The sequence below is a fragment of the Podarcis liolepis genome (assembly GCF_965112155.1).
Source record: "Podarcis liolepis genome assembly, chromosome: 8".
Classification (NCBI taxonomy): domain Eukaryota; kingdom Metazoa; phylum Chordata; class Lepidosauria; order Squamata; family Lacertidae; genus Podarcis; species Podarcis liolepis.
Window position 1 is genome coordinate 16444823 of NC_139560.1, and position 27552 is coordinate 16472374.

At 44.4% G+C, this 27552-nt stretch overlaps 1 protein-coding gene across 7 annotated transcripts in view; it reads left to right on the plus strand.

Moving 5' to 3' along the window:
* SAMD12 (sterile alpha motif domain containing 12) overlaps positions 1-27552 on the plus strand; it is a 205191-nt gene that overhangs the window by 35258 nt on the left and 142381 nt on the right. For 4 of the 7 annotated variants that reach the window (XR_014529101.1, XR_014529102.1, XM_083517094.1 and 1 more), the window contains exon 3: positions 15259-15388. Coding sequence is in view for 4 of the 7 variants with exons in the window: in XM_083517094.1 (XP_083373220.1) it covers positions 15259-15388 (130 nt within the window). In the remaining 3 variants the exon portion in view is untranslated. The remainder of the gene's footprint in view (positions 1-15258; positions 15389-27552) is intronic. The other 3 variants (XR_014529103.1, XM_083517095.1, XM_083517096.1) reach the window with 1 other exon arrangement.

Sequence of the window (27552 nt, forward strand, 5' to 3'; positions counted from 1 at the left end):
GGGGTTGCTGGGGAAACCCAGCCAGATGGGTGCAGTATAAATAATAAAAATATTATTATTATTAACATGTAGTTTGGACCTTAGAGCTACAGGCCAAACTAGACATTTACTTAGATTTGTAAACTTGCAGCGACATGCCTTGTTTGTCCTCAAATAATTGCAGGTATGCGGGAGTCTGATTCTTACTGGGGAACTTATGTCTTCACCACCCTGATTGCTCTCAAACACCCCCCCCCCATGTACAACTAGAAATCTTAGAAAAAGCTCCTAGCATGCCAGGGGTGGTGGGTACAGCCCGGTCTCTCTCTCTGTGTGATATCTCCATTTCTATCATGGGGGGGGGGGTAAATAAATAAGCCTCCCCTCCCCATGTGCTGCATTCCCAATAAAAATTGGGCTTCCCCACATCTGTAATGATTTAAGGGAAACGAGATAGCTTCATGCTATATGTTAACCCAGATATGACAAACTTGCGACTCTGCAGCTGTTGTTGGACTCCAGCTCCCATCATCCTTAATCATTGGTCAGGAAACATCTGGAGAGCCCCAGGTTTGCAAGCCCGTTATTGAGTGAACATCTAGGTGGCCCTGAAACATTGATGGAATGAGTACTGTATTTTTCACCCCATAGGGCGCACCGCCCCATAGGATGCACCTAGTTGTTGCTTTTTTGGGGGGGGGGAAATAAAGAAAAAAAATTTCCCCCCCAGGCGCGGGGCTGGCACGGGGGAAGCCCAATCCCAATCCCAGCCCCGAGAACAGCCTGCTATCCGCAAGCCTAGGGAGGCCAGTGGTAAGTCGTGCCGGTCTCCCCAGGCTTCGGAATGCAGGCAGCTCTGCGCAGCCATCGGGAGGCGGGCGCGAAGTGGCGCCGGTCTCCCGAGGGTTGCACAGAGCTTCCTGAAGCCTGGAGAGCAAGAGGGGTCGGTGAGCACCGACCCCTCTCACTCTCCAGGCTTCAGCGAAAGCCTGCATTCGCCCCATAGGACGCACACACATTTCCCCTTCATTTTTGGAGGGGGAAAAGTGCGTCCTATAGGGCGAAAAATACGGTACTTTGCTGCTAAATGAACTGTCCATGGTCCTGATTACCATATGTCCAGCAGTGCTTGCGCTACAGTAGCGGTTCTCAATCTGTGGGTCCCCAGATGGTTGTTGGACTACAACTCCCATCATCCCTGAGCTCTGGCCTTGCTAGCTAGGGGTGATGGGAGTTGTAGTCCAACAACATCCGGGGACCCACAGGTTGAGAAAGGCTGCTCTACAGGTTCTGGAATGTACATTTTGCCTGAAGATGTCCTGTATCTTACACTGCGCTCATCCTCTAGGATCTTGGTCACAGACTGGAGCATATTTTGAGAGAGCGTGTTTGATAGTTTGTTACCTGTTGATCCCACTCTTTAGGGAGCTCACAGCAGCATGTAGGGTTTGTGCTTCCACTCTCTCTCTGCTCTCATTCAGTCCCCACAACAGCTATGTGAGGAAGGCTAGGCAGAGAGATGGTAGCTGGCCCAGTGCCACCCAGTGAACACAATGTTAGAGTTGGGATTTGAATCTGGGTTCCTGCCAAGTCTGACACTCTAGCCAATGCTGGCACTCTCACTGTGGAAAAATTGACATACGGGGCGCTCTTGTGTGTGCTGGGAAAGACTGCTTTCCAGTCACCCCAGCTGAGAGGGAGAAGGGCTTTGATGTTGTGCAAAATGTGTGATGGCAGCTCCTTCCTCTGCAAGAAGATGAAAGCAGAGGAGGGCAGTGGCTCAGCAGAGAGGCATACCTGTGTTCCTTGCAAATATGCAAAAGGTCTTTCATGCAGTTTTCCAGATGCAACTGCATTTTGAAGTTTGAGGTTTCTTAGAGCCAGAAGCCAGAGTGTGCCATCAAATTGCATATCAATGTTATTTGCTCTCTTCTGCTGTGACATTTTTTTTTTATCTTTCACAGTGTCAGGACTGATAGAGGGCATTGGGGAATTGAAAAAAAACCCAAAACTTTACACATTTTGTGTAAAAACAAGTCTATAGAAAATATAGTCAGTGAAATGTGTGGGGTTGCTTAGAATTTAATGCGTGCCTCTGTTTCCATGGTAAATAGGTGTGTGGTTGTGTGCGTGAGAGATAGTCATTGTGTGTGTCTCTGTGTTAATGATGTGTGGTTTTGTTTGTGGTTCTGGTCTCATCTGCTACTGAAATGCTGTTCCAACCACCTTCCACTGATGTCATGAAGTCCTCAGCCCAATTTTTTCCCCCACCCCAATTTATTGTTGCAAAGAACATTTTAAAACAGTGCCTGGTGGAATCTCTAAATCCAGATGAGAACTTTAGGCTTTTTGATGGTCCCGGGTGAGGCTTCAGTGCCATGCCTAGTTCCTTGCCTCTGGCAGAATATATTATGCAAAATAAGCAAACACGCACATTTGCATAATTTACACACGTAAAAGAATTCAGCTCGGTTTGATTTACCCTGGTGAATCCCCCCCCCCCCCCGCTTTCTTTTTCTTTTGAAAGCACAGAGTTATTTATAACAGCTTTCTCATTCATTCTCACATTCATTTGGGAGAAATCATAGCTACTGCCATTGGACTGTTGTTTTGCCATAGAGGAAATAAGGGGCACTTATTCCGAGTCCATCCTACACTTCTGGGATCTGAGACTTGTCACCTCTTGGAAAACGTAGGCTTTTGATAGGTTCCCAGGAGATGGGAGATTGCCTTAAACCTTATGAATTTCCATCGTAGTATGCTGTGGTCATGTTAAGAGGTAGTATTTGGGTTGGTATGCATGGTCCTGAGAGCATTCGAATCCTCTCATATGCCAACTTCATCTTGGCTTAGTTCAAAGTGCCGATTGTTAGCTTTAAGGCAATAACAGGAAACCTGTTGCCCTTCAAATGTTAATGGGCTGCACATTTCATCATTCATGACCATTGTCGATACAGGGACTGATGCAATCCAACGATATCTGGAGGCTTGATCCTGCAGATAGATCAACAGGTAGATAGATAGATAGATAGATAGATAGATAGATAGATAGATAGATAGATAGATAGATATTTGAGAAAGTCTTTGGCCTGGTTCTCTGAGGTTCCTGGTAATAATAATAATAATAATAATAATAATAATAATAATAATAATAATAAATATTATTTATACCCTGCCTATCTGGCTGGGTTTCCCCAGCCACTCTGGGCGGCTCCCAACAGAATATTAAAAGCACAATAGAACATCAGACATTAAAAACTCCCCTAAATAGGGCTGCCTTCACATGTCTTCTAAAAGTTAGATAGTTGCTTCTTTTTCCTCTGCTCCTTGTGTTATGTTCTTGTGTTTTAGGTTGATTGCTTTTAAACTGTTGTCCTGTCATGCATTTTCTGTCACCGTGGAAAAGTGATATACAGGTTTTTAAAAATAAATAAATGAATAGACAACACAAAGCATAAATAAATATATATCAATAATATATATTGCAAATTGATTTTTTTAAAAAATACTTTCCTTGACACTTAACTTCCAAGTCACTTGGATTGCATCAGGAACTCTGGCAACAGTGTGTACCTGGTATCCTGATGCCTCCCAGTATTTACTGAATCCCCAGACTTTCGCCCCTTTCCCGTAGGATTTTATAAATTGTCAAGGCAAAGCTGGTCTAGCAATCATTAGAAGCATTTAATTAAACTCTAAGGGAAAAGACTCCGAGCACCTGGTCTGCAGCAACAGATTGCATCTTAAGATTGGTAAGAATGAATCCAGGTGTGTGGTACCATGTATACAGATCTATGTAATCACCTGAGCTTTATGTCCCTTCCCTGTTTGATACCAACAGCGCTTCTTTTCTTTCTGTGAATAGGTGCCATATGTTTTCTGAATTTGTACCTAAGAGGAGAAGGTTATATGCCAAGCATGTACTTTGATGCTTAAAGTATAGGGAGCTTTTCTCTCTCTCTTTTTGTTGTCACTAGTACTACTACTACTACTACTACTACTAATAATAATAATAATAATAATAATTTATTTTTTTTCAAATGGTTTTTATTAATTTTCCATTTTCAACACAACACAAAATAACAAACATATATAAAAAACAAACATACACTCAATATTTCTTACAGTTAAAAATCCAAATTCATTCCATTTTAGGTGACTTCCTTCCTGACTGATTTTCATTAAATTTCATTTTAGCAAATTTCCAATATCAATAATAATTTATTATTTGTACCCCACCCATCTGGCTGGGTTTCCCCAGCCACTCTGGGTGGCTTCCAACAAAGATTAAAAATACATTAAAATGTCACACATTAAAAACTTCCCTTCAGATGTCTTCTAAATGTCAAGTAGTTGTTCTTCTCTTTGACATCTGGTGGGAGGGCGTTCCACAGGGCGGGTGCCACTACCGAGAAGGCCCTCTGCCTGGTTCCCTGTAACTTGGCTTCTCGCAGTGAGGCAACCACCAGAAGACCCTCGGCGCAGGACCTCAGTATCCGGGTAGAACGATGGGGGTGGAGATGCTCCTTCAAGTCTAAATAACTTCCAGCATTCTGAGACTGAGATGTTGTGTTCAGCGAAACACATTTACGTCACCCAACCACATTCCCTGCAAGTCCTTGCTGAGCCATAAGGTGATATCGCACCAGTCAGTACATCTCAGCCTAACCTACCTTGCAAAATTGTTGTGAGGCAACATTGGGAATCTCATTCGTTTCGCTTTTCATTTATATACCGCCTTTCTGTATTACTATGCAGAAGGCGGTTTGCAGCAACAAAATATACAGCAAAGAACACACACCTTGTAATAATCTGATCCGATACGGAAAGCCATAATAAAACATAACTTTGAAATGAAACCGCTTATATCAAATAACGTTCAGCAATCTAGCAGAATACAATAGCGCACATTAAAATTAACTTTCGAAACATCATCAAATAATAATGAAACAGAAATTCACTCTTAACAATTACAATAAATAATTGCTAAACTATGATCTGTAAAAATAAACTGCAAGTCACAATACATTTGATGAAGGGCAAGATGCAAGTGCGAAGGGATGCCTTTTGCTTGCTTGTTTGTTTATCACGAGGGGTTTCTAGGCCTTTACCTGCAAGCTGGAAAAAGCCTGGCTGCGCTTTACTTTCTCTCTCTAAGGCTGCCTGAACTCCCTTTTTAGAATGGGCTGCCTGGCGCTCTTGTCGATTTGCAATCTGTCCACATGCCCAGGCTCCAGATTTGCCTTGTTGGTTGCTCGGATTTGTCTGTTGACAAACCTCTTTGAGAAAACAGACTTGCAGAATGTAAAACACACCAGTGTTTGCCGTCCCCGCATTCTGCTTCGAGAAATCTTTGCCATTCTGAAGTACAGACATCTTGGGTAAAGAGGGAAAATGACAGTAAATAAAGATGTGGAAGTGCCGGTGAATACATTGACCTTGGAAATGCAAGCTTTGTAGGCAGCACTTGTAAAGCAGCCGAGATACCTTGTAAAGTCACTGTTTAAACTTTCCCTGGTTATTAAGGGTTTCTGCGGGACTTGAGTGCTAATGTCACCATCCCTGAAGTACGCAGTCGAATAATGCACAGCCTATCATTTTTATTTATTTTTTTAAATTATTATTATTATTATTATTATTATTATTATTATTATTATTATTTTCGAGCCCATGATAGAACTACTCTTTGCTTTGCACAATGGAACAAACAGAGCATGAAATTAAATGTCACATATTAAATCTGCTGGTTTAACTCCCACCCAACCACCCCTTTTCTTGTTTTGCCTTCGGAGTGGTCAGTTTTATCGTTAGCAGAGTCCACAGGAAGTCCTTGCTGTTGCAGTTCTGAAAACAAACTGAATACCAAAAGAAATTGATTTGGGAAGTTGTTTCGATTCAGTCTTTAAAAATAATAATATTAATTCTGAAGTGGAAGGACTGGTGCTTACAGTGGTTTTCCTAAATAGTAAATATGCATTCAATGTGGTGTGTAGCTTTGTAGGCTAGCCCCCAAATAAACGTGGTATTTTGTGACTTCTGTCCTGCAACCTTGCCCTTCAAAAAGCAGGGTGTGGGGAGAGTCTCATAGATGGGACAGGATTTATACTTTGTGAGAGGGAAATTTTCAGAATCAGAAATACTTCTTTTATGCAGTTTCTCTGGAAGTAAACTCCCCCTTCCTTATCCTTTCTTTTATAAGTAGTTTGCCATACGCTTTCAAGTATTGTCTATATAGTTTTAAGAGCCTTCAGGTACTATATAATATCTGTTAAAGGAGTGGGGGGCCTGTTTCAGCCTGAGGACCACATTTACTTCTGGGAAAAGCCATGTGACAATGGAGGGCAGTGCCAAAGACCAAAGTGGGTGGAGCAAATAATGCAAATTTTTTACTTTTGTGCAGCAAGCTAGTTTCTACACCCGTCCTATCCTCCATTCAAGAGACATTATCAGAAATCAGTGGCACATGCTATTGTACTGATTCATTTTTTACTGTGCATTTTGATGAGTTGTATCTTACAAAGACAATGGTTATTTATTGAAATAAACTGAGGATAAAACCAGTTTTCTTTCCCTGTTGGATATTTCTTTCCACCCACCCCTCCGCCCGCCACGTTCTGGGTGCCCCTGGACTTCAACGCAAGCACACCATTCCAAGTCCAACTGGGATTATACTCAAGCTTCCTGTTGCCTGTTGTTCATTAGATCCTTGCTTAGGAACAAATGGAGCTGAATGATAGCAGGTCAAGACAGCTGAGCTATCTGGCAAAGTGGGGACGTGTAGTGTCCACACCTGGAAATTTTTCCAGTGCTTCCTTTTTCTATGGAAGTCTTTCCCTTTCTGAAGTTTCGCTTGTAACAGGGAAAGGCTTCCAACTGCAAATATTAGGCAAGTGTAGCAGTTTCAGAGTTGAAATTGTTGGATTGCCATTTGGCGACAACATGGAAGTGGGCCATGTGGGACAACATGGAAGTGGACCACCCACCCTCTGCAGTGCCCTCCTTGGGTGATTTGGGTGTCTCGCCAGAGTGGTGCATGTTCTGGTTATCTCCTGCTTGGAACTACTGCAATGCGCTCTACGTGGGGCTACCTTTGAAGGTGACCCAAAAACTACAACTAATCCAGAATGTGGCACTAGACTGGGAGCGGCCGCCAAAACTACATAACACCGGTCCTGAAAGATCTACATTGGCTCCCAGTACGTTTCCGAGCACAATTCAAAGTGTTGGTGCTGACCTTTAAAGCCCTAAACACCCTCGGCCCAGTGTACCTGAAGGAGCGTCTCCACCCCCATTGTTCAGCCCAGACACTGAGGTCCAGCTCCGAGGGCCTTCTGGTGGTTCCCTCACTGCGAGAAGTGAGGTTACAGTTAACCAGACAGAGGGCCTTCTCGGTGGTGGTGCCCACCCTGTGGAACGCCCTCCCATCCGATGTCAAGGAAATAAACAACTATCTGACTTTTAGGAGACATCTGAAGGCAACCCTGTTTTGGGAAGTTTTTAATGTTTGGATTTGATATCCCACTTTATCACTACCCGAAGGAGACTCAAAGCAGCTAACATTCTCTTTTCCCTTCCTCCCCCACAACAAACACTCTGTGAGGTGAGTGGGACTGAGAGACCTCAGAGAATTGTGCCTGGCCCAAGGTCACCCAGCAGCTGCATGTGGAGGAGCGGGAACGCGAACCCGGTTCACCAGATTACGAGTCTACCGCTCTTAACCACTACTCCACACTTCTGATATGGATATGTTTGATATTTTATCACTTTATTATTATTAATATTCTTTTGGGAGCCACCCAGAGTGGCTGGGGTAATAATAATAATAATATAATTAATAATAATAAGACCACATTTACTTTTGAACACCTCTTAAGAACCTATATGTTTTCCCAAGCTTTCCTGGACTCAGACATCATCATCATCACTATCATTATTATTTGCTTTGCTCACTGATCAGTTTTATTCGTGAGCTGCAGTTGCACTTCGTTTGGCTTTTGCAACATTTTATTCAGTGTTGTTCGCATTCATAGTGATTTTATTTAAACCGCGTAGAGATTTTTGCTCTGTTGAGCTGTATCAATAAACAAGTATCACCATGACTGACACCTTTCCTAGTGCAGAGTTGAAACAGCGACAACCAAGGGGTCTCCAGAGGCAGCTGCTGGTTGGGTTTCTTCTTGGGTCTGTTGATACCTTGGCTCTCTATTTACTGCCTGGCCTGTTGGGCTGTATAAGAGCTGGTGCCCCTTTTAAGTTGGGGGACGGGGGGAATGGGGGTTAAGCACCTGCTGCCAATCCCTTGTCTTCATCTAACGTAAAATGCACTTTAGGCCTGGGATCTTAAACAGGCCATTTTCTCTGTTTCCTGCCTACTTAAAAAACAGACATGCAGGTGCTTTTAAAATGGCAGCTATTTTTAACTTAAGCAGACAAGATTCCCCTAAGAGGTAGTGAATCGATGTTTCTTTTAAAAAAAGAGAGAAAGAAAAAGAAGAAGACACAGGTCCTTGAGGAGGAGGAGCGCTGAGCAGCATAAACCTTTCCCTAGACAGGGGTTTAAAGAGTCCTTCAGTCCCGTAAGTGGCTGCTTAGACATAGTCTTGACACTTTGGCAGTAATTTAGCACTAGAAACATATTTACGCTTAAGATACGGCGTCTCAGCCCTCTCTTCTTGTAAGAGGTTGCTAATGGGTTGTGTTTTTAAACATTAATAGCCCCTGCGCTTGATTCTCTTGCATTTGATGTCTTAATATGGCAGGGTGGGGAGGTCAGTTTACGTACGCTACTCGACTCCTGGACTTACGGCAAGGGTGATTTCGCTCTTAGGGTGGTGGTTATATCGGAGCACCGGTCAACCACAAGCTTTGTGAGATGAGAACACCCCTTTGTGCTGCCAGTCCACACAAACTAACAGCAGTGCCTACGCCAGGAGTTTGAGAGGCCTTGAGCACATTTGCAAAATGGAAAAACTGTCATGGACACCACAGACGTGCACCACAACTGGAGATGGGAAGGCCAGGGGGGGTGGGATGGGAAAATTGGGGGCAGGGAGAGAGGTTTTTTTTCTGGTTTTCCCATCCAAAGTCGTTTTTGTTTTTGTTTTTTTCATTTTTCATTTCATTTTTTTCTAGGCCTTCCCATCTCTAACCACAACTAAGCACATGCCACAGCTTGTTGTTTTGATGGATATTGTTTTAATACTGTACATAGTGCATGCAAGAGTGCGGGTGGTGCAGTGGTCTAAACCACTGAGCCTCTTGGGCTTGCCAATCAGAAGGTCGGAGGTTCGAATCCCTGTGACAGGATGAGCTCCCGTTGCTCTATCCCAGCTCCTGCCAACCTAGCAGTTCGAAACCACACCAATGCAACTAGATAAATAGGTACTGCTCCAGCGGGAAGGTAAACGGTGTTTCCGTGTGCTCTGGTTTCCGTCACGTGTTCTGTTGCGCCAGAAGCGGTTTAGTCATGCTGGCCACATGACCTGGTAAACTGACTGCAGACAAACGCCGGCTCCCTCAACCTGAAAAGCGAGATGAGTGCCGCACCCCATAGTCGCCTTTGACAGGACTTAACTGTCCAGGGGTCCTTTACCTTTCATTGCGTACCGTGTAGAGATTATTAGAAAAAATTAACCCCTTAACAAGTGTTTTTCAAAGAAACAAATGCATAAATAATGTTGGCTACAATTGAGCTTTTAATCTGAGCCTAATTTCATCAAGGCAAGGGGACCCAGGTTGAGTCCTGTGCAGGTACAGGTGCATGTTCTTTATGCTAGCAAATGCTCTGTGAAAAGTGGGGGTGGCCCTCAGAAGAAGTGTGGCAAATAGTCAAGAATGACGGGGAGTTGCAGTCCCACAGCATAAGACTAGAACCCAGATTCACCTGAGTCGTGGGATAGGCAGAGAAAATGGTGTATTTTTCACACAAACACATTGTTAAATAAAATTGCTTCCACAAGAAAGCGGATTAGACAAAGTCATGGAGAATAAGGCTCTCACAGTGGCTGCTGGTTACAGTGGTTATAAATCACCATATTTTTTGCTCTATAAGACGCACCACACCATAAGACGCACCTAGTTTTTGGAAGAGGAAAACAAGAAAAAAAATATTCTGAATCTCAGAAGCCAGAACAACAAGAGGGATCGCTGCGCAGCGAAAGCCTGCATTCACTCCATAAGACGCACACACATTTCCCCTTACTTTTTAGGAGGGAAAAAGTGAGTCTTATAGAGCAAAAAATACGGTAGTTCCCATTGGAAAATTGCTGTTGCGCTCCTATCCTCTTTATGGGTTTCCCATAGCCCAGTGTGGGAACGCAGTACTGTACTGTATGTCCAACAGGAATTCCCTTATGCTCTCATCTTGACTCCTGTGGGAAGCAGGATACAGCACTAGCGCTGTTGGTTTGTTCCAGCAAGCGTCTTCATGCCTTGCTGCTATTGTACACACTGCAAAATAATAATAATCAGATTGACACTGATTATAGAATTCCAAAATTTGGCTTTCTATCTGATTGAATTCCTCTGCTTTTCACAAACCTCAGGGATGTATTGTTACTGCCCACTTCCTACTGTTTGACGTGACAGTAAGCATATATTATTTGTCGCCGATCCACAGGAAGATGCGGTTCCGTTCTGCGAAGAGACGGTTTCTGAAATAGCGTGCTGAGCCCCCAGTTTGTGCCCTGCCCATGTTCCTGTGCTCAGTTTAAAAATGAGAAGATTGTTCCTTTAGCTGCTGGATGCATCGCCCTGCTGTAGGTTTTTGGAGGTCCAGCAAATGGGAGGAGCCCATGCTGTCCTCAACAGTGATAATTACATTCTTGCAGCAGGAGCACTCATTGGCATTTAATCTACAGAATACAATAATCTAGGCCTGCCAAGCCAGTGTGCTCATGAATACATTGTTAGTACTTTGCCAGGGCTCCCATATTGTTTGTCTGGCCACTCTTCTGTTTTAGATCACTTTTCATTAAATAATAATAATAATAATAATAATAATAATAATAATAATAAGGTTTAAAACAACTGCGCTGGCTGCTGCTTAATTTTCCAAAGTGCTAAGGATTACCTGCAAAGCCATAAATGACCCGGTGACCTAAGAACATAAGGATGGCACTTCTGGATCAGACCAAAAGCCCATCTAGTCCAATATCTTTCTCTCACAGTGGCCTGCCCAATTGCCTACTATGGGAAGCTGGAAATCAAGACCTGAGTGGAACAGCATTCTCCTTCCTGCATTTTCCAGAGACTGTTTTTCAGAAGCATACTGCGTCTGACATGGGAAGTAGAATCAGGGTTAGTGCAGATGACTACTCCCATTTATGTGGGGGTTCCATTCCAGGCTTCTGTGTGCATATGTGAAATTGTGTAAAATTCACCATGTGTAGGAATGATCGCTGGCTGCGGAGCACACTCCCCACCCACGTGACCTTGGGGTACGGGGCACACTCCCTCTCACAAATAAGGCCACAGCTGTCTGAACATCTTGCCCTCTGTCTAACCTTTTGCGGTCTCAGTAGTCTGCCGTGTACTGTCTGTGACCTTTGTCTCTGAGACCTTTGTCTCCTTTGTCATACATTGTGCAAGGGGAAAATGACATGGTGGAAACAGGTGCCAAAATAGCTTTGTACCACCCCACGATCTCGGTACTGGAAGGTGTGCAAAGGTCACAGCCCAAAATGTATCTGCCTGGGTTTGCATATTGTGTCAATAAAAGGCAGCTTGCTTGCAGCTCACCTGTGTGCAGCTCACCTGCATTATCAACTCCTGCCTCACGTCCTTCACTTCACCCATGCACATCAGCTGGGCCTGCTCCGACACTCCTCCAGCTCCCGCAAGGGTGGTGGGGCTCAGTTAACCAGGTGCTCCCATTCCTGGGTACCACTTCTGGGTACCCGGCACCGCACACATGTGCGGTTCTGCACAAATAGAATTCCATAAACAGGAGTTGCCTGTAGCCCTTTAGTTGTAGTGTTAGAAGTAGTAGAAGAAGATCTGGGGATGTGAAGAAGTAGAAGAAGATCTGGGGATGCCTTCTCCCACACAAACGAAACCGAGATAATCTTTTGAGGTCCTTCTGGGAGTCCTTGTCTTCCGAGGTTAGGCAGATGGCATCTTCTTGATTTTTTCGCCTCGTTTCTTGGAAACCTTTCCCCAAGGAAGCTTGCCAGATGCATAACCTCACGTCTCTTCAATGCCAGGCAAATATCTTCTTTCCCAGGCCTTCCAAAATATCTTGTGAATTGCTTTTGTGCTGCCTGTTTTCAACATGTTTTAATTTGATCGGTTTTGATCGGTTTTGTCATTTTTGTTTAATGCTGTTTGGTTAGCCGCGCTAGGAGATGAAATACTGAAGGATGGAATATATATTGAAAAACAAAGTAAGACATACAAAAGAGACTGATTGTAAGATGATGATTTGACAACACTCAGTTGAAGTTATAAAGTGTAAACACAAACTCGTATCTCCCAGACAATTTTCCTGCAAAACGAGAAAGGAAATGAGTGAAAATCAGTTGCAGCTAAAGTACTTTTCATAAATTGAGAAAATTATGTTGGGGTTTTTTTTCATAATTATGCTTTCTCTTCCTCTTCCCTGTACAGTGGTACCTCGGGTTAAGAACTTAATTCATTCCGAAGGTCTGTTCTTAACCTGAAACTGTTCTTAACTTGAGATACCACTTTTGCTAATGGGGCCTGCCGCTGCTGCGCGATTTCTGTTCTCATCCTGAAGCAAAGTTCTTAACCCAAGGTACTATTTCTGGGTTAGCGGAGTCTGTAACCTGAAGCATTTGTAACCTGAGGTACCACTGTATATCTTACGTGTATGCAAATTTCATTTTTCTTGTTTTTGTAATGTACTCTGAGGAACAAAATAAAATAGTTGAGGGGGAAACAAGCCATTTAGGAGTTCATTCTTTACCAAACTTGTGCCCTCCAGAAGTTAAGCCAAAACTCCCATCAGCCCCAACCAGCATGGCCACTAGTCAGTGATGAAGGGAATTCTAGTCCAACAACATCTGGATGGTGTCAGGTTGGAGAATGCTGTCCTGGTTCTTAATTCTGCATTCTGCTGTCCCGCTTCACAGGTTCTGTGTCCCAGATTTATAAGGAAAGAGTGCTCCCCCCCCTTCAAAACTGCTGTTGCGTATGTGAATTATTAAGAAGGCTATTGATAAGCTGGAATGTGTGCAGAGGAGGGTGATCAAGATAAGGGGCCTGGAAACCTAGCCTGATGAGTAACGGTTGTTTAGCCTGGAGAAGAGGAGGGGAGATATGATAGGCATCTTCAAATTTCTCAAGGGCATACGGAAGATGAGCAAGCTTGTTTCCTCTTGCTCCAGGGGGCAGGACAGACTAGAACCAATGACTTCAAGTTACAAGAAAGGAGATTCCAACCAAACATCAGGAAGAACTTTCTGACAGTAAGAGCTGTTTGACACTAGAACGGTTTCCCTGGGGACTCTCCCTCCTTGGAAGTTTTTAGGCAGAGGTTAGAATATGGCCATCTGTCATGGCTTGCTTTAGTTGAGATTTCTACATTACAGGGAGTTGGACCAGATGACTCCCAGCGTCCCTGCCAACAATTTTACGATTTTATTTTTGTTCTAAATCAACTGAATCCGTTGATCAGCTAGGATTTATTTAACCATATGACAGCCCTAACAACAACAACATCATCATCATTATCATCATCGTCATTTATTATTTGTACCCCGCCCATCTGCATGGGTTTCCCCAACCACTCTGGGCAGCTTCCAACAAAGATTAAAAATACATGAAAATGTCACACATTAAAAACTTCCCTGAACAGGCTGCCTTCAGATGTCTTCTAAATGTCAGGTAGTTGTTTATCTCTTTGACATCTGATGGGAAGGCGTTCCACAGGGAGGGCGCCACTGCCGAGAAGGCCTGGTTCCCTGTAGCTTCACTTCTTGCAGTGAGGGAACCACCAGAAGGCCCTCGGCGCTGGACCTCAGTGTCCGAGGTGAACAATGGGGGTGGAGACGCTCCTTCAGGTATACTGGGCCGAGGCCGTTTAGGGCTTTAAAGGTCAACACCAACACTTTGAATTGAACAATGCAGATCCGTTGTTATCTCTTGCCTCATTTGGAAAGTCAAAGCACTAATGGCTGCCCTAATATCAAGACATCTTTCTCAGACCTTTCTCAGTGACCTCTTGGTATCAGAGTGACAAGAGCTGTTCTCCTGTGGAAAAGTCTCCCTCAGGAGGTGGTAGACTCTCCTTTCTTGGAGATTTTTAAGCTGTCATGGTTGAGATTCCTTCATTGCAGGGGGTTGGACTCAACGGTTGGGGTCCCTTACATCTCTACAGTTCCGTGATGCTATGCATATATGATTCTATAATAATATAGGCTGCATTTTCAAGATCCATTGGAGGACCAGCAGGTGGGGTGAGGACATACCTCACCATTGCTTTTCATCTTAAAGAGCATTAATTGAGATGGGACGGCATGTTCAGTGATTATCCCGATTGTTACCTAAATTACCTCTGGTAATATTTTCCCACCTGCCATTAAACTCTTGAGATGTCTCTATTACCTGTACTTGTGAGCACTGATTTATTAATTGCCAGCCATATGGAAAAGTGCCAGGGCAAGATCCCTTCTTTTGTTGACTGCTCCGTGAAAAGAGGAATGCCTGCAACTGCACAGAGTCTGGAGCAGCCTTAGCCAACCTGGTGCCCTCCATATGTTCTGGATTGCTGGCTGGGGTGGATGGAAGTCTTAGTCCAAAACATCTTGAAACATCTTCCCACCTTGGATCAAATCTGTGCTTCCAGGTGTCATAAGAAAGCTGCAGAGATAGTGCAGGATAGTGCGCACCCCGGAAATTATCTCTTTCAGCTTCTGCCTTCAGGAAGAAGGTACAGGGTTATAAAGACCAGGACCAGCCGCCTGAGAAACAGTTTCTATCCAAATGCGATTTTGGTTTCAAACGCAGTGTAAGGTAATCTCTGTGGGAGTATATTGTATTTAATTATGGGGTACCAGAGTTTTTAGGGGGTTAACCAGGCTGGGGTAGCTGGGATAGCAGGCTTGTTGGTTTTGAATGTCTGATGTAGATTTTTTCAATTTTGTTGTTCTGTATGGGACGATGGCAATAAAGATTATCGTATTGTATTGTATCATAAGGCACCAGGTTGACTGCTCTGGATCGCTGGTGTTTTGGTACAAGGTGAGGCACAGAATAAATGTCCCAAGCGGGACAAGACGTCTGCTCTAAATGGCCTTTTCCCTTGTTCTGCCTTTCCAGTCTAATATTGTGAAACTGACCAAGCCGGTGGCGCTGTGGACCCAGCAGGATGTGTGCAAGTGGCTGAAGAAACACTGCCCTAATCAGTATCAAATCTACAGTGAGTCATTCAAACAGCATGACATAACTGGTAAAGTATGAAATATAAAGACCTATTTCACTTGAGTGTGTATTGCTTGTTTCGATTGCTCTTGTTTTGCGAGGGGGCGACATCCGATAAAACTCGTGCTTCATTTTTTTCGCCCGGTGTTGAGCGGTGGGGAGGCCGGGAGGGAATCGGCAGCATTCCCAGCTATGTTATCCGAAGGAGCAATCCGCAGAAAATATACAGTGAGGGAGCCTTGCCGTGATAAAGGATTGTGGTTTTTAATCTATATCTTTTTTGACACATGCCCACCTTGGGGGCCTGGCTTAAGGCTGAAAGGGCATAAATGAAACAAACCGATTCTGCTCCAATAAGACTTTAGAATACAAGAAGCATAGCTTCATATGAGGAGCTCAGTGGAAGAACACTTCTTTTCTATATAGATCCTGCCAACCAAGCCTGACGTGTCTGGAGGTCAGGATATGAGCTTTGAGAGCTCACTGCTCTCTCTTCAAAGAAGAGGCAGACATGGAGAATCTAAATTCAGCTCAGATTAAAATTAGAGGCAGAGGGGAAAGTTCTGGCTTGCTCCCCTCCCAGCCACCCATCCTCTCCAGCACCAGGCCTGAGGGCGTGCCAGAAGTGTGTTGCATATCAAGGGGGGACACAGCCCCCCCCATGCCAGCTGATCAGTTCAGCTTATCTCTCCCTCTCTGCTCATCAAACGATCGATCTAATAACCAGGGAGGACTCCATATGCATCTCCAACTGGGTACTGGTCTTTGACCACCCCAGAAACACAGCAAGTTTTCTTTGCAGTTTGCCACCATGGCACAAATTGGTGGGGAGGTCAGTGGCAGAAAAAGAATTGCTTGGGAATCCAGATCACGGTTCTGAACTGTAAGTCAGCTGCTCTGAGTTTAAGGCACACTTGGATTATTTAGATCTGTCTGTGGCCCTGGTGTTGCTATCAGACCATGCACAGGCAAACTAAGGCCTGGGGGCCAGATCTGGCCCAATCGCCTTCTAAATCCGGCCCGCGGATGGTCCAGGAACCAGCTTGTTTTTACATGAGTAAAATGTGTGATTTTATTTAAAATGCATCTCTGGATTATTTGTGGGGCCTGCCTGGTGTTTTTAGATGAGTAGAATGTGTGCTTTTATTTAAAATGCATCTCTGGGTTATTTGTGGGGCATAGGAATTCGTTCATCCCCCCCCCAAAAAAATACAGTCCAGCCCCCCACAAGGTCTGAGGAACAGTGGACTGGCCCCCTGCTGAAAAAGTTTGCTGACCCCTACTATCAGACTTTAGCTAATGGGGCCTCCTGCTGTTGCTGCTCCGCTGGAGCACGATTTCTGTTCTTATCCTGAAGCAAAGTTCTTAACCCGAGGTACTATTTCTGGGTTAGCAAAGTCTGTAACCTGAAGCGTATGTAACCCAAGGTACCACTGTAATTGGTAAAAAGTTCCCACTCTTCTTTGAAGTCACAGTTGTCCTTATCTCGCAGTTTGTATGTCAGTTTAGCCAGTTCTGCATAGTTCATCAATTTCTCTTGCATCAGGACTAGATCATGCAGAGTTGTAGTGCCTTTGGGTATTCTGTCTGCTGCATCTCTGGATGATTCCCTGCACTGCCTGCTTCCAAACAGGACACCCCCAGAACAGTAGGACGGAATGCAGTTTAGTGGTAGAGCCCTGCTTGAATGCAAAAGGCCCCAGACTCACTCCCCTCATTTCCACTTAACAGGGCCAAGTAGCCAAAGAATGAATTACCTCTGCCTGAGACTCTGCCAGTCAGAGTAGACAACACTGCAATAGATGATGGTTTTCCCAGTAGTGATGTATGGAAGTGAGAGCTGGACCATAAAGAAGGCCGAAGAATTGATGCTTTTGAATTATGGTGTTGGAGGAGACTCTTGAGAGTCCCATGGACTGCAAGAAGATCAAACCTATCCATTCTGAAGGAAATCAGCCCTGAGTGCTCACTGGAAGGACAGATCCTGAAGCTGAGGCTCCAATACTTTGGCCACCTCATGAGAAGAGAAGACTCCCTGGAAAAGACCCTGATGTTGAGAAAGATGGAGGGCACAAGGAGAAGGGGGCGACAGAGGATGAGATGGTTGGACAGTGTTCTCTGCCAGTGGAAGACAGGAGTGCCTGGTGTGCTCTGGTCCATGGGGTCACGACTAAATGACTAAACAACAACAGAATACGGCAGTTTTCTGTGTTGTTAACAACTCAAGCAGATGCATGTGGGCTGCTCTCTGGGCAAGTAATTCTAACTCTCTCACCATCTACCTGAGAGCAGGAGCCCTGTCATTTTAGGCACCAATGAACCAATTCCTATGCCTCACAAATAACCCAGAGAAGCATTTTAAATAAAATCACACATTCTACTCATGGAAAAACACCAGGCAGGCCCCACAAATAACCCAGAGATGCATTTTAAATAAAAGGACACATTCTACCCATGTAAAAACACGCTGATTCCTGGACTGTCCGTGTGCCGGATTTAGAAGGCGATTGGGCTGGATCCGGCCCCCGGGCCTTATTTTGCCTACCTATTGATTAAAGGTTTGTTTCCCCTGCACCTCGGTTGCAATGGGCTACCCAGAAGGATGCTTTTGAAGACCTGCAGTAACTTTCCGGTCCTCAAGGGGGAGCTTGCGCACAAATTACTACACCGTTTTCAATTTTTGTGTGACTGTAATGGGATCCTGCCTGTGAGAATGGATTGAAATTATTCAGGAAAGCTATAATTTGATACAGCAGATGCTTTTTTTAACAGCACAACTATAAAAACAACGTTTTGTGTTCCAACCAAGAGACACGTTTTATTACATTTGCCATTGTAGTTAAGCGTGCGTGCTCAGATTTTTGGTCACTTCCAGTTCCTGCCTCTACCCCTCCCCCAACCCCCCATATTTATTCTTAACTTGTAATTTATTTGGCTAGAAAACACTGCTCTGGGTCTAAAAGTTTCTGGCAGGGAGTGAAAAAGTTAAACTTGCCCTCCCTGCTTCTCAGGCTACCCACCCCACCCCTAATATTTATAAATGCATATTTAAAACTTGCATTCACACAATTCTCTGGCTGATTTAAAAATTGGCCATTTTTATTGTGCGCAAAAAAAAAAGGAAAAAGGAAAATAGATTCCAGTTGGAGAAGGCAGGCTGTTTTCTCGGTTAATCATCAATTATCCCCTCTTTGTTGTGGGAAAGTTGTAGCTTATAAACAGCTCGTTGAAAATGTAACAAGAGAGGAAGTATTGCAGATGGGGAATTCGCTATGATCTTGCAAAAGCAGAAACCCCACCATGCCGTTAAATGAATCCTTTGCCTTGCTAGCTGAAAGGCAGGCTCTGTAAATGCAGGCGCTCATTTGGAAAAGAAAAGAGCACATCAAGGGCAATATATTCACCACTGAGCGCAACACACTGGAATATTTTGCCATAACTCTTTTCAAGCTTTCCTGCCATCAGGAGGGCTAAAAGCTGCTTGACGAAAGGTGTGATTTCTCGGAGTTTTAACAAGAACATAGGATGAGCACACTTCCCAGTTTTTAAGTTCTGCTGGGGCAAGCAGGTAGCCCAGTGGTGCTTCAGGAAAAAGCCATAGCTCACTGGCTAAGCATTGATTTTCGATTATTTAATTTCTATACCAAGTAATATATTAAAAATATATCTAAGCAGTGCTCCAAAAAACCCAGGAAGCAGCAACAAACAAATGAAATATTACGAAAACACACAGTTGCATATAAAAACCCTACATTCATACAAAGTTACTAATATATATAAATCAATAGCAATTCATTTTCCTTCCTCTCAGCCTCTGGGTCCAAACAAACTTTCAGCTCACCCACAAAAGTCTCACAAGGAGAAGAGTTCCTGGAAAAGGCAAACATCACCCTAGTCCAGGGTTCTCCAAACTTGGGTCCCCAGTTGTTGTTGGACTCCAACTCCCATCATCCCTAGCTAGCAGGACCCAGTGGTCAGGGATGATGGGAGTTGTAGTCTAAAAACAACTGGAGACCTAAGTTTGGAAAACCCTGCCCTAGTCTTTTACACCAGAATTGCATTTTATGGTCAGGCCGAAGGCAGATGGTCCTTCCTCTGGCTGTCCATAGTTGTGTCCCATTCAGTTGGAATTTTGGGTGCAACAGGTTTGTTGAATTTCCCAGGGGGTCCAGAGGATGTGAAGAGAGGGACCCTCCATTCATAGCTCTTCCCTCACCCTCTGTCCTCTCCTTCTCCAGTTGCTTTGTAACCCAATAGAAGCCAGCTTCCTATGTCCCTATATTGGAGGTCCAGCTCCGAGGGTCTTCTGGTGGTTCCCTCACTGTGAGAAGTGAGGTTACGGGGAACCAGGCAGAGGGCCTTCTCAGTAGTGGCGCCCGCCCTGTAGAACGCCCTCCCACCAGATGTCAAGGAAATAAACAACTACAGTGGTACCTAGGGTTACATACACTTCAGGTTACAGACTCCTCTAACCCAGAAATAGTACCTCAGGTTAAGAACTTTGCTTCAGGATGAGAACAGAAATCGTGTGGCGGCGGTGCGGCGGCAGCAGGAGGCCCCATTAGCTAAAGTGGTACCTCAGGTTAAGAACAGTTTCAGGTTAAGAACAGACCTCCAGAACGAATTAAGTTCTTAACCCGAGGTACCACTGTATCTGACTTTTAGAAGACACCTGAAGGCAGCCCGGTTTAGGGAAGTTTTTAACGTTTAATGTTTTATTGTGTTTTTAATATTCTGTTGGAAGTTGCCCAGAGTGGCTGAGGAGACCCAGCCAGATGGGCAGGGTATGAGTAATAAATTTTATTATTATTATTATTATTATTATTATTATTATTATTTAGAAGGACTTTAACTCAGTTGCATGCAGGAGCTCCCAGGTTCAATCTCCAGTTAGGGTTCGGAAAAGCACCCTTCACCCCTGGAGGCTCACTCCATTGCCTCTCGACATTTGGCCATTCTGGCTGTGGTTGATGTGACCTGGAGTCCAACCACATGTGAAGGCTCACCAGTTCCCCATTTGGGCACTCAGGTTTAGAGATTTCCTTAAAAAGTTACCTCATGAAGGCGAGAAAACTCACATGTAGCAAAACAAGAACCAACAAGCAACTATTTTTTGTATATCACTTAGTAATTTTTAGGATGCTAAGCAGTCTATAATAAAAAACAAAAAATAATAAAATAAACAAGAACTGCCTAAACAACTTCACCTCCCCCCCCCCCCATCAACTGCCTACCTTTTTTGACTTAAAGTTCTACCTTTTGGAAAGGGCATCTTTAGATCCGAAAACCAAAACACACAAAAGCTCAGCTTTAGGGGAGATCAGGGGTGTGGGGTGTGGAGAAGTTTTATTTCCCCCCTCATGAAATCTTCAAGGAAGAGGCGGGATTCAGTTTCCGTCTGTCTTGCTCACGCTTTACCTCTCCTGACATCCGAAAATCCGCAACCAGCAAACGCTCAGGCACTATAACTGATGTGCCCCTGACAACTACCAATCTATATCTGATAAGAGAAATCCAACAAAACAAAAAGCAAGTCCTGAAATACTCCTGGAGAAGCGAAGCTGTATAAGAATACATATTTTCATTGGCAAAGAGAATCAGGTCTTTGCCGGGAAGGATGGGCAGGGGAAAAAATGCTTTCAAGAGGTAATGTAAGGGTTTGTAGTAGTATATTTATTGCGGTCCATGACCTGCAGTAGAGAAGTTGTTGAGCCCCATCTGCCCCAAAGACCTACACTGATGGGAGAGGGGGTTATCGGTTTGTGGAGGGGAGATTGCTGGTTTGTTGTCGTTCTTATTTCTGCTATGTATTTTGTGGTTTTTATATTGCAGTTTTATGTTGTGAACCAACCTGAGAAGGTGCGGTATACAAAGGGCGGTATACAAATTGAAAATAATAATAATGATAAGTACAGCCCCGTAGCATTGAAAGCCACAGGTTTTTCCTTTCCCTGCTGTACAGGTAGAAAAGTATATTTTACAGCAGTAACACCCCCCCCCCCCGGTGAAACATGTCTTTCCTTTTGGCGAGTTCTGTGCAGGACGGGCTGAAACGTTGTGCAAGTGGAAGGATGTAAGGAGGAAGGGAGAGTGCAGAATCATCTAGTCCCACCCTCTGCAATGCAGAAATCTCAGCTAAAGCATCCATGGCAGATAGCTGTGGTCAAGGAGGCTGAACCTTGCCTTCGTCTAGTTCTGCTTAGCTTATTTTGTTTATTTTATTATCCTCCAAGGAGCTCAAAGTGCATGGTTCTCCTGCCTCTGCCCCCCCCCTTCATCCTTACAAAGCCTCTCCTCCCCCCAGAGGGGAGGTGTTGTGAGCGGGAGCTGTTCCCGCGTCTGCAGGGGGGCGTACTCGGCCCCTGCGTCATTCTCCCGGCTGCTGTGCCCCACCCACCAGGCCAGCCAATAGGGTTGGCTTGGGGGTGGGGTCTAGCGACCGTAGCGGCCCCACACTTCATTCTGTTTCCCTGGAGTCGTTGGATCACCCGCCCGCCCTCCCTTTAGGTCACAATTGTGCTTTGAGCTTGCTATGGACTTTGGTTAGTTGCCTGGTTGGCCAGGGGGACTGGTAGGAGTTTTTATCCATTTGGCAAATTGGCACCAGCCTCTTGGTTTTTCGCCTACCTCGTAGCAAATTGTCACAACTTTCTGGCATTGGTGGTTAGGCATTAGAATATGTGTCGTGTGTTGTGGGCGGGGTTAGGCCATCATCTGAACGCCGCGGGTTGCGAACGTGCATCCCACACGGATCACGTTTGCAACCTGAGCGTCCACTGTACAGTGGCACTTCGAGTTAAGTACTTAATTCGTTCCAGAGGTCCGTTCTCAACCTGAAACTGTTCTTAACCTGAAGCACCACTTTAGCTAATGGGGCCTGCTGCTGCTGCTACTGCCGTGCCGCTGGAGCACGATTTCTTTTCTCATTCTGAAGCAAAGTTCTTAACCCGAGGTACTATTTCTGGGTTAGCGGAGTCTGTAACCTGAAGCGTATGTAACCCGAGGTACCACTGTATAGGAAAATCTGAAGTGCTTTGTCACACAGTACCTGGTTAAACTATGAAATTAGATTTCGCAAGAAGCAGTGAGTCAGCACATCATGCCAAGTTCTTTGGGGCACTAGAATGTATTAGTGTGTCAGCACTTTTCATTATTCCCCGCCCTTGTTAAATTTAAGCAATGCAAGGGAAGTATTGCCTATAATTTTTTACATGTATTCCAATGAAAACGTTTGTGTAATGCAATGTTTAAAGCACAAAGAAGTGTATGTGCTTTAGTTTTCTCCACACTTAGGTTTTCCCAAGCAATAACAGACTTCCTCAGGAGGTTGTGGGCTCTCCTTCGTTAGTGGCTTTCAAGCAGAGGTTGGACGGCCATCTGTCATGGATGCTTTAGCTGAGATTCCTGCATTTCAGCGGGTTGGTCTAGATGACCCTCAGGGTCCCTTCTGACTCTACAAATCTGTGGTTCTATGTGTTCCTTATAGCACCTACATAAGCTCTACATATCCCATCTAGAACAAAACTGCCTCTCTCCGGAGAAAAATATTTGCGTATGCATTATGTAATGTCTCTGCTAAGCAACTTCTATTACTTATTACTGCTCGCTTTTCTACTGCTGACTTGCAGAAATTGTTAGGCAGTGTGCTGGAACAGTACAATCACCCATCTAGCAAAAAGCAAAATGCAGTAAACTACAGTTAAATTGCCCTTTTTTTTCTTTTCCTTTTTTTTAACAGAAAGAAAGAAAGAAAAGCTCTCTAGTGCACAAATAGCGTTTTATACCTTGGGAATTTCTCAGAAGGGTTATGCAGAACTTTCCAATCTGAGCTGGCTTATTTGTTCAAACCTGTAGTTAAGGCCTCTTGCATGGGAGGGGAACGAGATGATGCTGATAGCATCGTGCTTTAAACAGGCGCTGAAGGACTTTCCTCAAGACAGTAAAATGCAATTAATTCCCCAAGAGTTGCTGGAGGTACCAGGGTGTGGGTGGCAAGGCTGCCAGGGTTGGATTCGCACAGCGATTTCTTGGATCTGCTCCAGGGCTCAGGGCAACAGGAAGGCTGATCCAGCAATGTCGGCGTGGGCAAATCCCAGCATGGTTGTTGTTTAGTGGCGCACCAGCTCAGTCAGGCTGAGACACTGGCGAGAGAGCAGCAGCCGTCTCTAAAGTCAAATGGACATCAGGAATCAGGGATCAGCCAAGGCCAGGGGAAACTGGACAATAAAATAACATGCAAAATAAAAGAGGGAGGAGAAATGTAGAAGGGCACCACCCCACAGTCATTCCACCTGCAGGCATGTTCTGTAGGGGCAAGCCAGGGTGGGAACAGTGTAAGCGGACCACTCTATGGGCAAGTGATGCTCAGATTACTGGGAAAGCCCAGCCATCTCTTTTTAAAATAAATATATATTTATTGAGGGGTTATTAAAAATAATACAGTAAAAAATAAAAATACAAAATAAAGACAGTTAGGAAAAAAAGACACATTTTCTGTCACTTATTTTCCTTTAACTTATTTCCCGGACCTCCTCATACCTCCCTCCTTTGTATTCCACTTCAAATTATTGGTTCAGCAAATCCTTACCATTAAATTTTAACCCATTTAAAACCCTTTTTTATATTCTCTTAAAGCATTACAGCTGGAAACCCCTTAATTACTATCCAACATCATTCTATCCTTCATTAATTTTACAATATTTCTGTAGATAGTCTTTAAATTTCTTCCAATCTTCTTCCACCGACTCTTCTCCCTGGTCTCGGATTCTGCCGGTCATTTCTGCCAATTCCATATAGTCCATCACCTTCATCTGCCATTCTTCCAAGGTGGGTAGATCTTGTGTCTTCCAGTACTTTGCGATAAGTATTCTTGCTGCTGTTGTAGCGTACATAAAAAAAGTTCTGTCCTTCTTTGGCACCAATTGGCCGATGATGCCCAGAAGAAAGGCCTCTGGTTTCTTCAAGAAGGTATATTTAAATACCTTTTTCAGTTCATTATATATCATTTCCCAGAAGGCCTTAATCTTTGGGCACGTCCACCAAAGGTGAAAGAATGTACCTTCAGTTTCTTTACATTTCCAACATTTATTATCGGGCAAGTGATAGATTTTTGCAAGCTTGACTGGGGTCATGTACCACCTGTATATCATTTTCATTATATTCTCTCAGCCATCTCAGCTACTGTGTTTAGAACATCATAGAGCAGGGGTCCCCAAACTAAGGCATGCGGGCCGGTTAAGGCCCGAGGGACTCGTTTATCTCGACGACCTCTGCTGCCACCACCCACTCTTACCGGCACTGCACTGCTCGGCTGCCCACTTCCGGGTCAGAGGAGCACCGGAAATAGCTTGAGTGCATTTGCACAGGCCTCCTCCGACCCGGATGTGCACCAGAAATAACATTTGCACATGCACAAATAACACTTGTGCATGCGCACAAGCTATTTCACCGCCCTCTGGCCCACCACGCAATCAGCACTGGAGTCACTGGACCAAGGTGCTGTAAGTTTGCCGACCCCTGCCATAGAGGCTATGATTTGATAGGATGGGAGCTTTCATTAAGGGGTGACAACCCTTTAACTTAGGGGCCCTCTTCCCCCCTGCCTCCAGCCCCATGGTTCAAGCATCGGGTAGGGAACAGGCTAATAGGCTAGGTGGGATACAGAAGATATGCAGGTTCAGAGATGGTAGAAGCAAAGCAAGGCATGGAATGCTCATTCATTCATTCATTCCATTTTTATTCCATGTTTCCTCCAAGGAGCTCGAACTGGCATACACGATTTCTACCTTCCTTTTGTTATCTTGACAACAACCCTATAGCTCAATTGGTAGAGCATGAGACTCTTGATCTCAGGGTTGTGGGTCCAAGCCCAATGTTGGGTGAAAGACTCCTGGATTGCAGAGGGTGACCTGCATGCTCCCTTCCAACTCTACAGTTCTATGATTCTATGAACCCTGGTCTCCGAGATCCTAGTCCAAAATGCTACTGCCAGAAGTCTCTTCCTTCTTCCTTTTATAGGGGCTCCTGGGAGGCAGGACCCACAGAGCAAACTCAGAAGCTGAAGAGGGCTCAAATCAGTCTGCTTACGATTTGAGCAGGACAGTGCTCAAAAGGAGCAATTCCTAGCTGGAGGCTGAGTTTACTGGTCAAACATCCCTAAACCCCAATAACAGAGTGACAGCAGCCTTATCTCTGTATTTTCTGTCATGAAATAGCTAGTTGCTAAAGCAGTGTTTTATTTTGTATTTATTGAGACCCAACAGTGTTTCTCCGAGTTTGAGTACGCAAAGCATCTATAGCTGTTGATCTTAGATTGGATCAAATTCCCAAAGGTCGGGTATCTGAAGTTTCGCTGGAGGTAAATTAAATTCTGCCAATGCAATTTTCCTCTCTAAGAAGATGTTTGTAGTGATCGAAAACTACCCCATGTTGCTATACGGGTTGAAGAATTGACTAAGCAATAAAGTTGAGGTTAATAATCCATCCCTTTCTGTTCATTGCATTTTCATTCTTCCTGTAGAACCAAGTCTTAGCAGTTGAAAGTAATATTAAAGGATGCTAAGGAGTTTGAGTTAATGTACTGTATGGCTCAACCTTTTAATTCACTACAGTTTGCCAGGTTCGCAACCATCTCTGCCCTGGTCATGTCCAGGCTTGACTACTGCAATATTCTCTACTTGGGGATGCCTTTAAAAGTAGCTTGGACTTGGTCTAGAATTTGGCCGCTGGAGTTTTGATAGGGGTGAGGGAATCAGCTTCCATAGCACCAAAACTGTACCAGTGGCACTGGCTCCTGGTACATTTCTGAGATGATTTTAACATTCAAAGCCTTAAATTGATATTCAGTAAACTTTTAGTGCTCAAACTGCCTTCAGTGGCTACTGCCCAGCAATGTGGGCTCAGAAATAGTTTAAATAAATAAAAGAACACTGTAAACAAATGCGTTTCCTAAAGGGCACAAAGTAGGATGTAAAAATTGCTCTCCGGAAGTGAATGCATTTATGATTCCCAATTCCCGTGTGAAATAAAGCCCTCTTCATGTATTGCTCATCGGTGTGGTGTTAGGGGATGTGGAGCTGCACATTTAACCCTGTCCCCAAGTTCTGCATTGGGCACAAAACATCTGTATGAAGGGTAGAAGTGAAGATGATCATGGCAACAGTGCAAACAGTGGATGTGGCATCGGTGCGGAGCTAAACCACCCTCATCGTTCTGCCCGGACACTGAGTTCCAGCGCCGAGGGCCTTCTGGTGGTTCCCTCACTGAGAGAAGCCAAGTTACAGGGAACCAGGCAGAGGGCCTTCTTGGTAGTGGCACCCGCCCTGTGGAACGTCCTCCCACCAGATGTCAAAGAGAAAAACAACTACCAGACTTTTAGAAGTTATCTGAAGGCAGCCCTCTTTAGGGAAGCTTTTAATGTTTAACAGACTACTGTATTTTAATACTTTGTTGGAAGCCGCCCAGAGTGGCTAGGGAAACCCAGCCAGATGGGCGGGGTATAAATAATAAATTATTATTATATTATATTATTATAAACGCATGACACCACAGAGTCTGCCACTACCTTTGCCCTCGTTATGCAAGTAATGTGCGAAGGGTTCTTATGAGTTGGCGGTTTCTGGAAGCTCATCGGTGCCTGTCCGTAAAACAGAAAGTGTGTAGATTTTTCGGTTCAGCTTGATTGGCACTTACCGTATTTGAGAGTTTGATTCTCCCTGATCTTAGTTGCTATCTCCATATGAACTGACTCAGACTCTGCAATAATCATCTGAGGCCTTTTTTCGTGTGCCTCCTTCACGAGAGGTCTGGAGGGTGGCAACACGACAACGGGCCTTTTCTGTGGTGGCCCCCTGTTTTTGGAATGCTCTCCCCAGGGTGGCTCACCTGAGGCCTTCATTATACACCTTTAGTAGCTAGGCAAAAGCATTTCTCTTCAAACCAATTTCCCGCTAAGAAAAAAAGTTGCCACATATTGCATTCTTCAGAAATTTGTCCAGGGGAACGTCAGACTAGGTGGACCACTGGCCTCATCCAGCAGGTCCCTTCCTCTTTGCTGTATCCTAATTTTTAATGCCTGTGGGATATTTAATACATGGGATAACCAGTATGCAACAATTTTCCTCCACTGGTTGTCATAAATTATTTCAAGAGGAGAAATGAGGCTGCCTTAACCCCAGTACTCCCCTATTTACT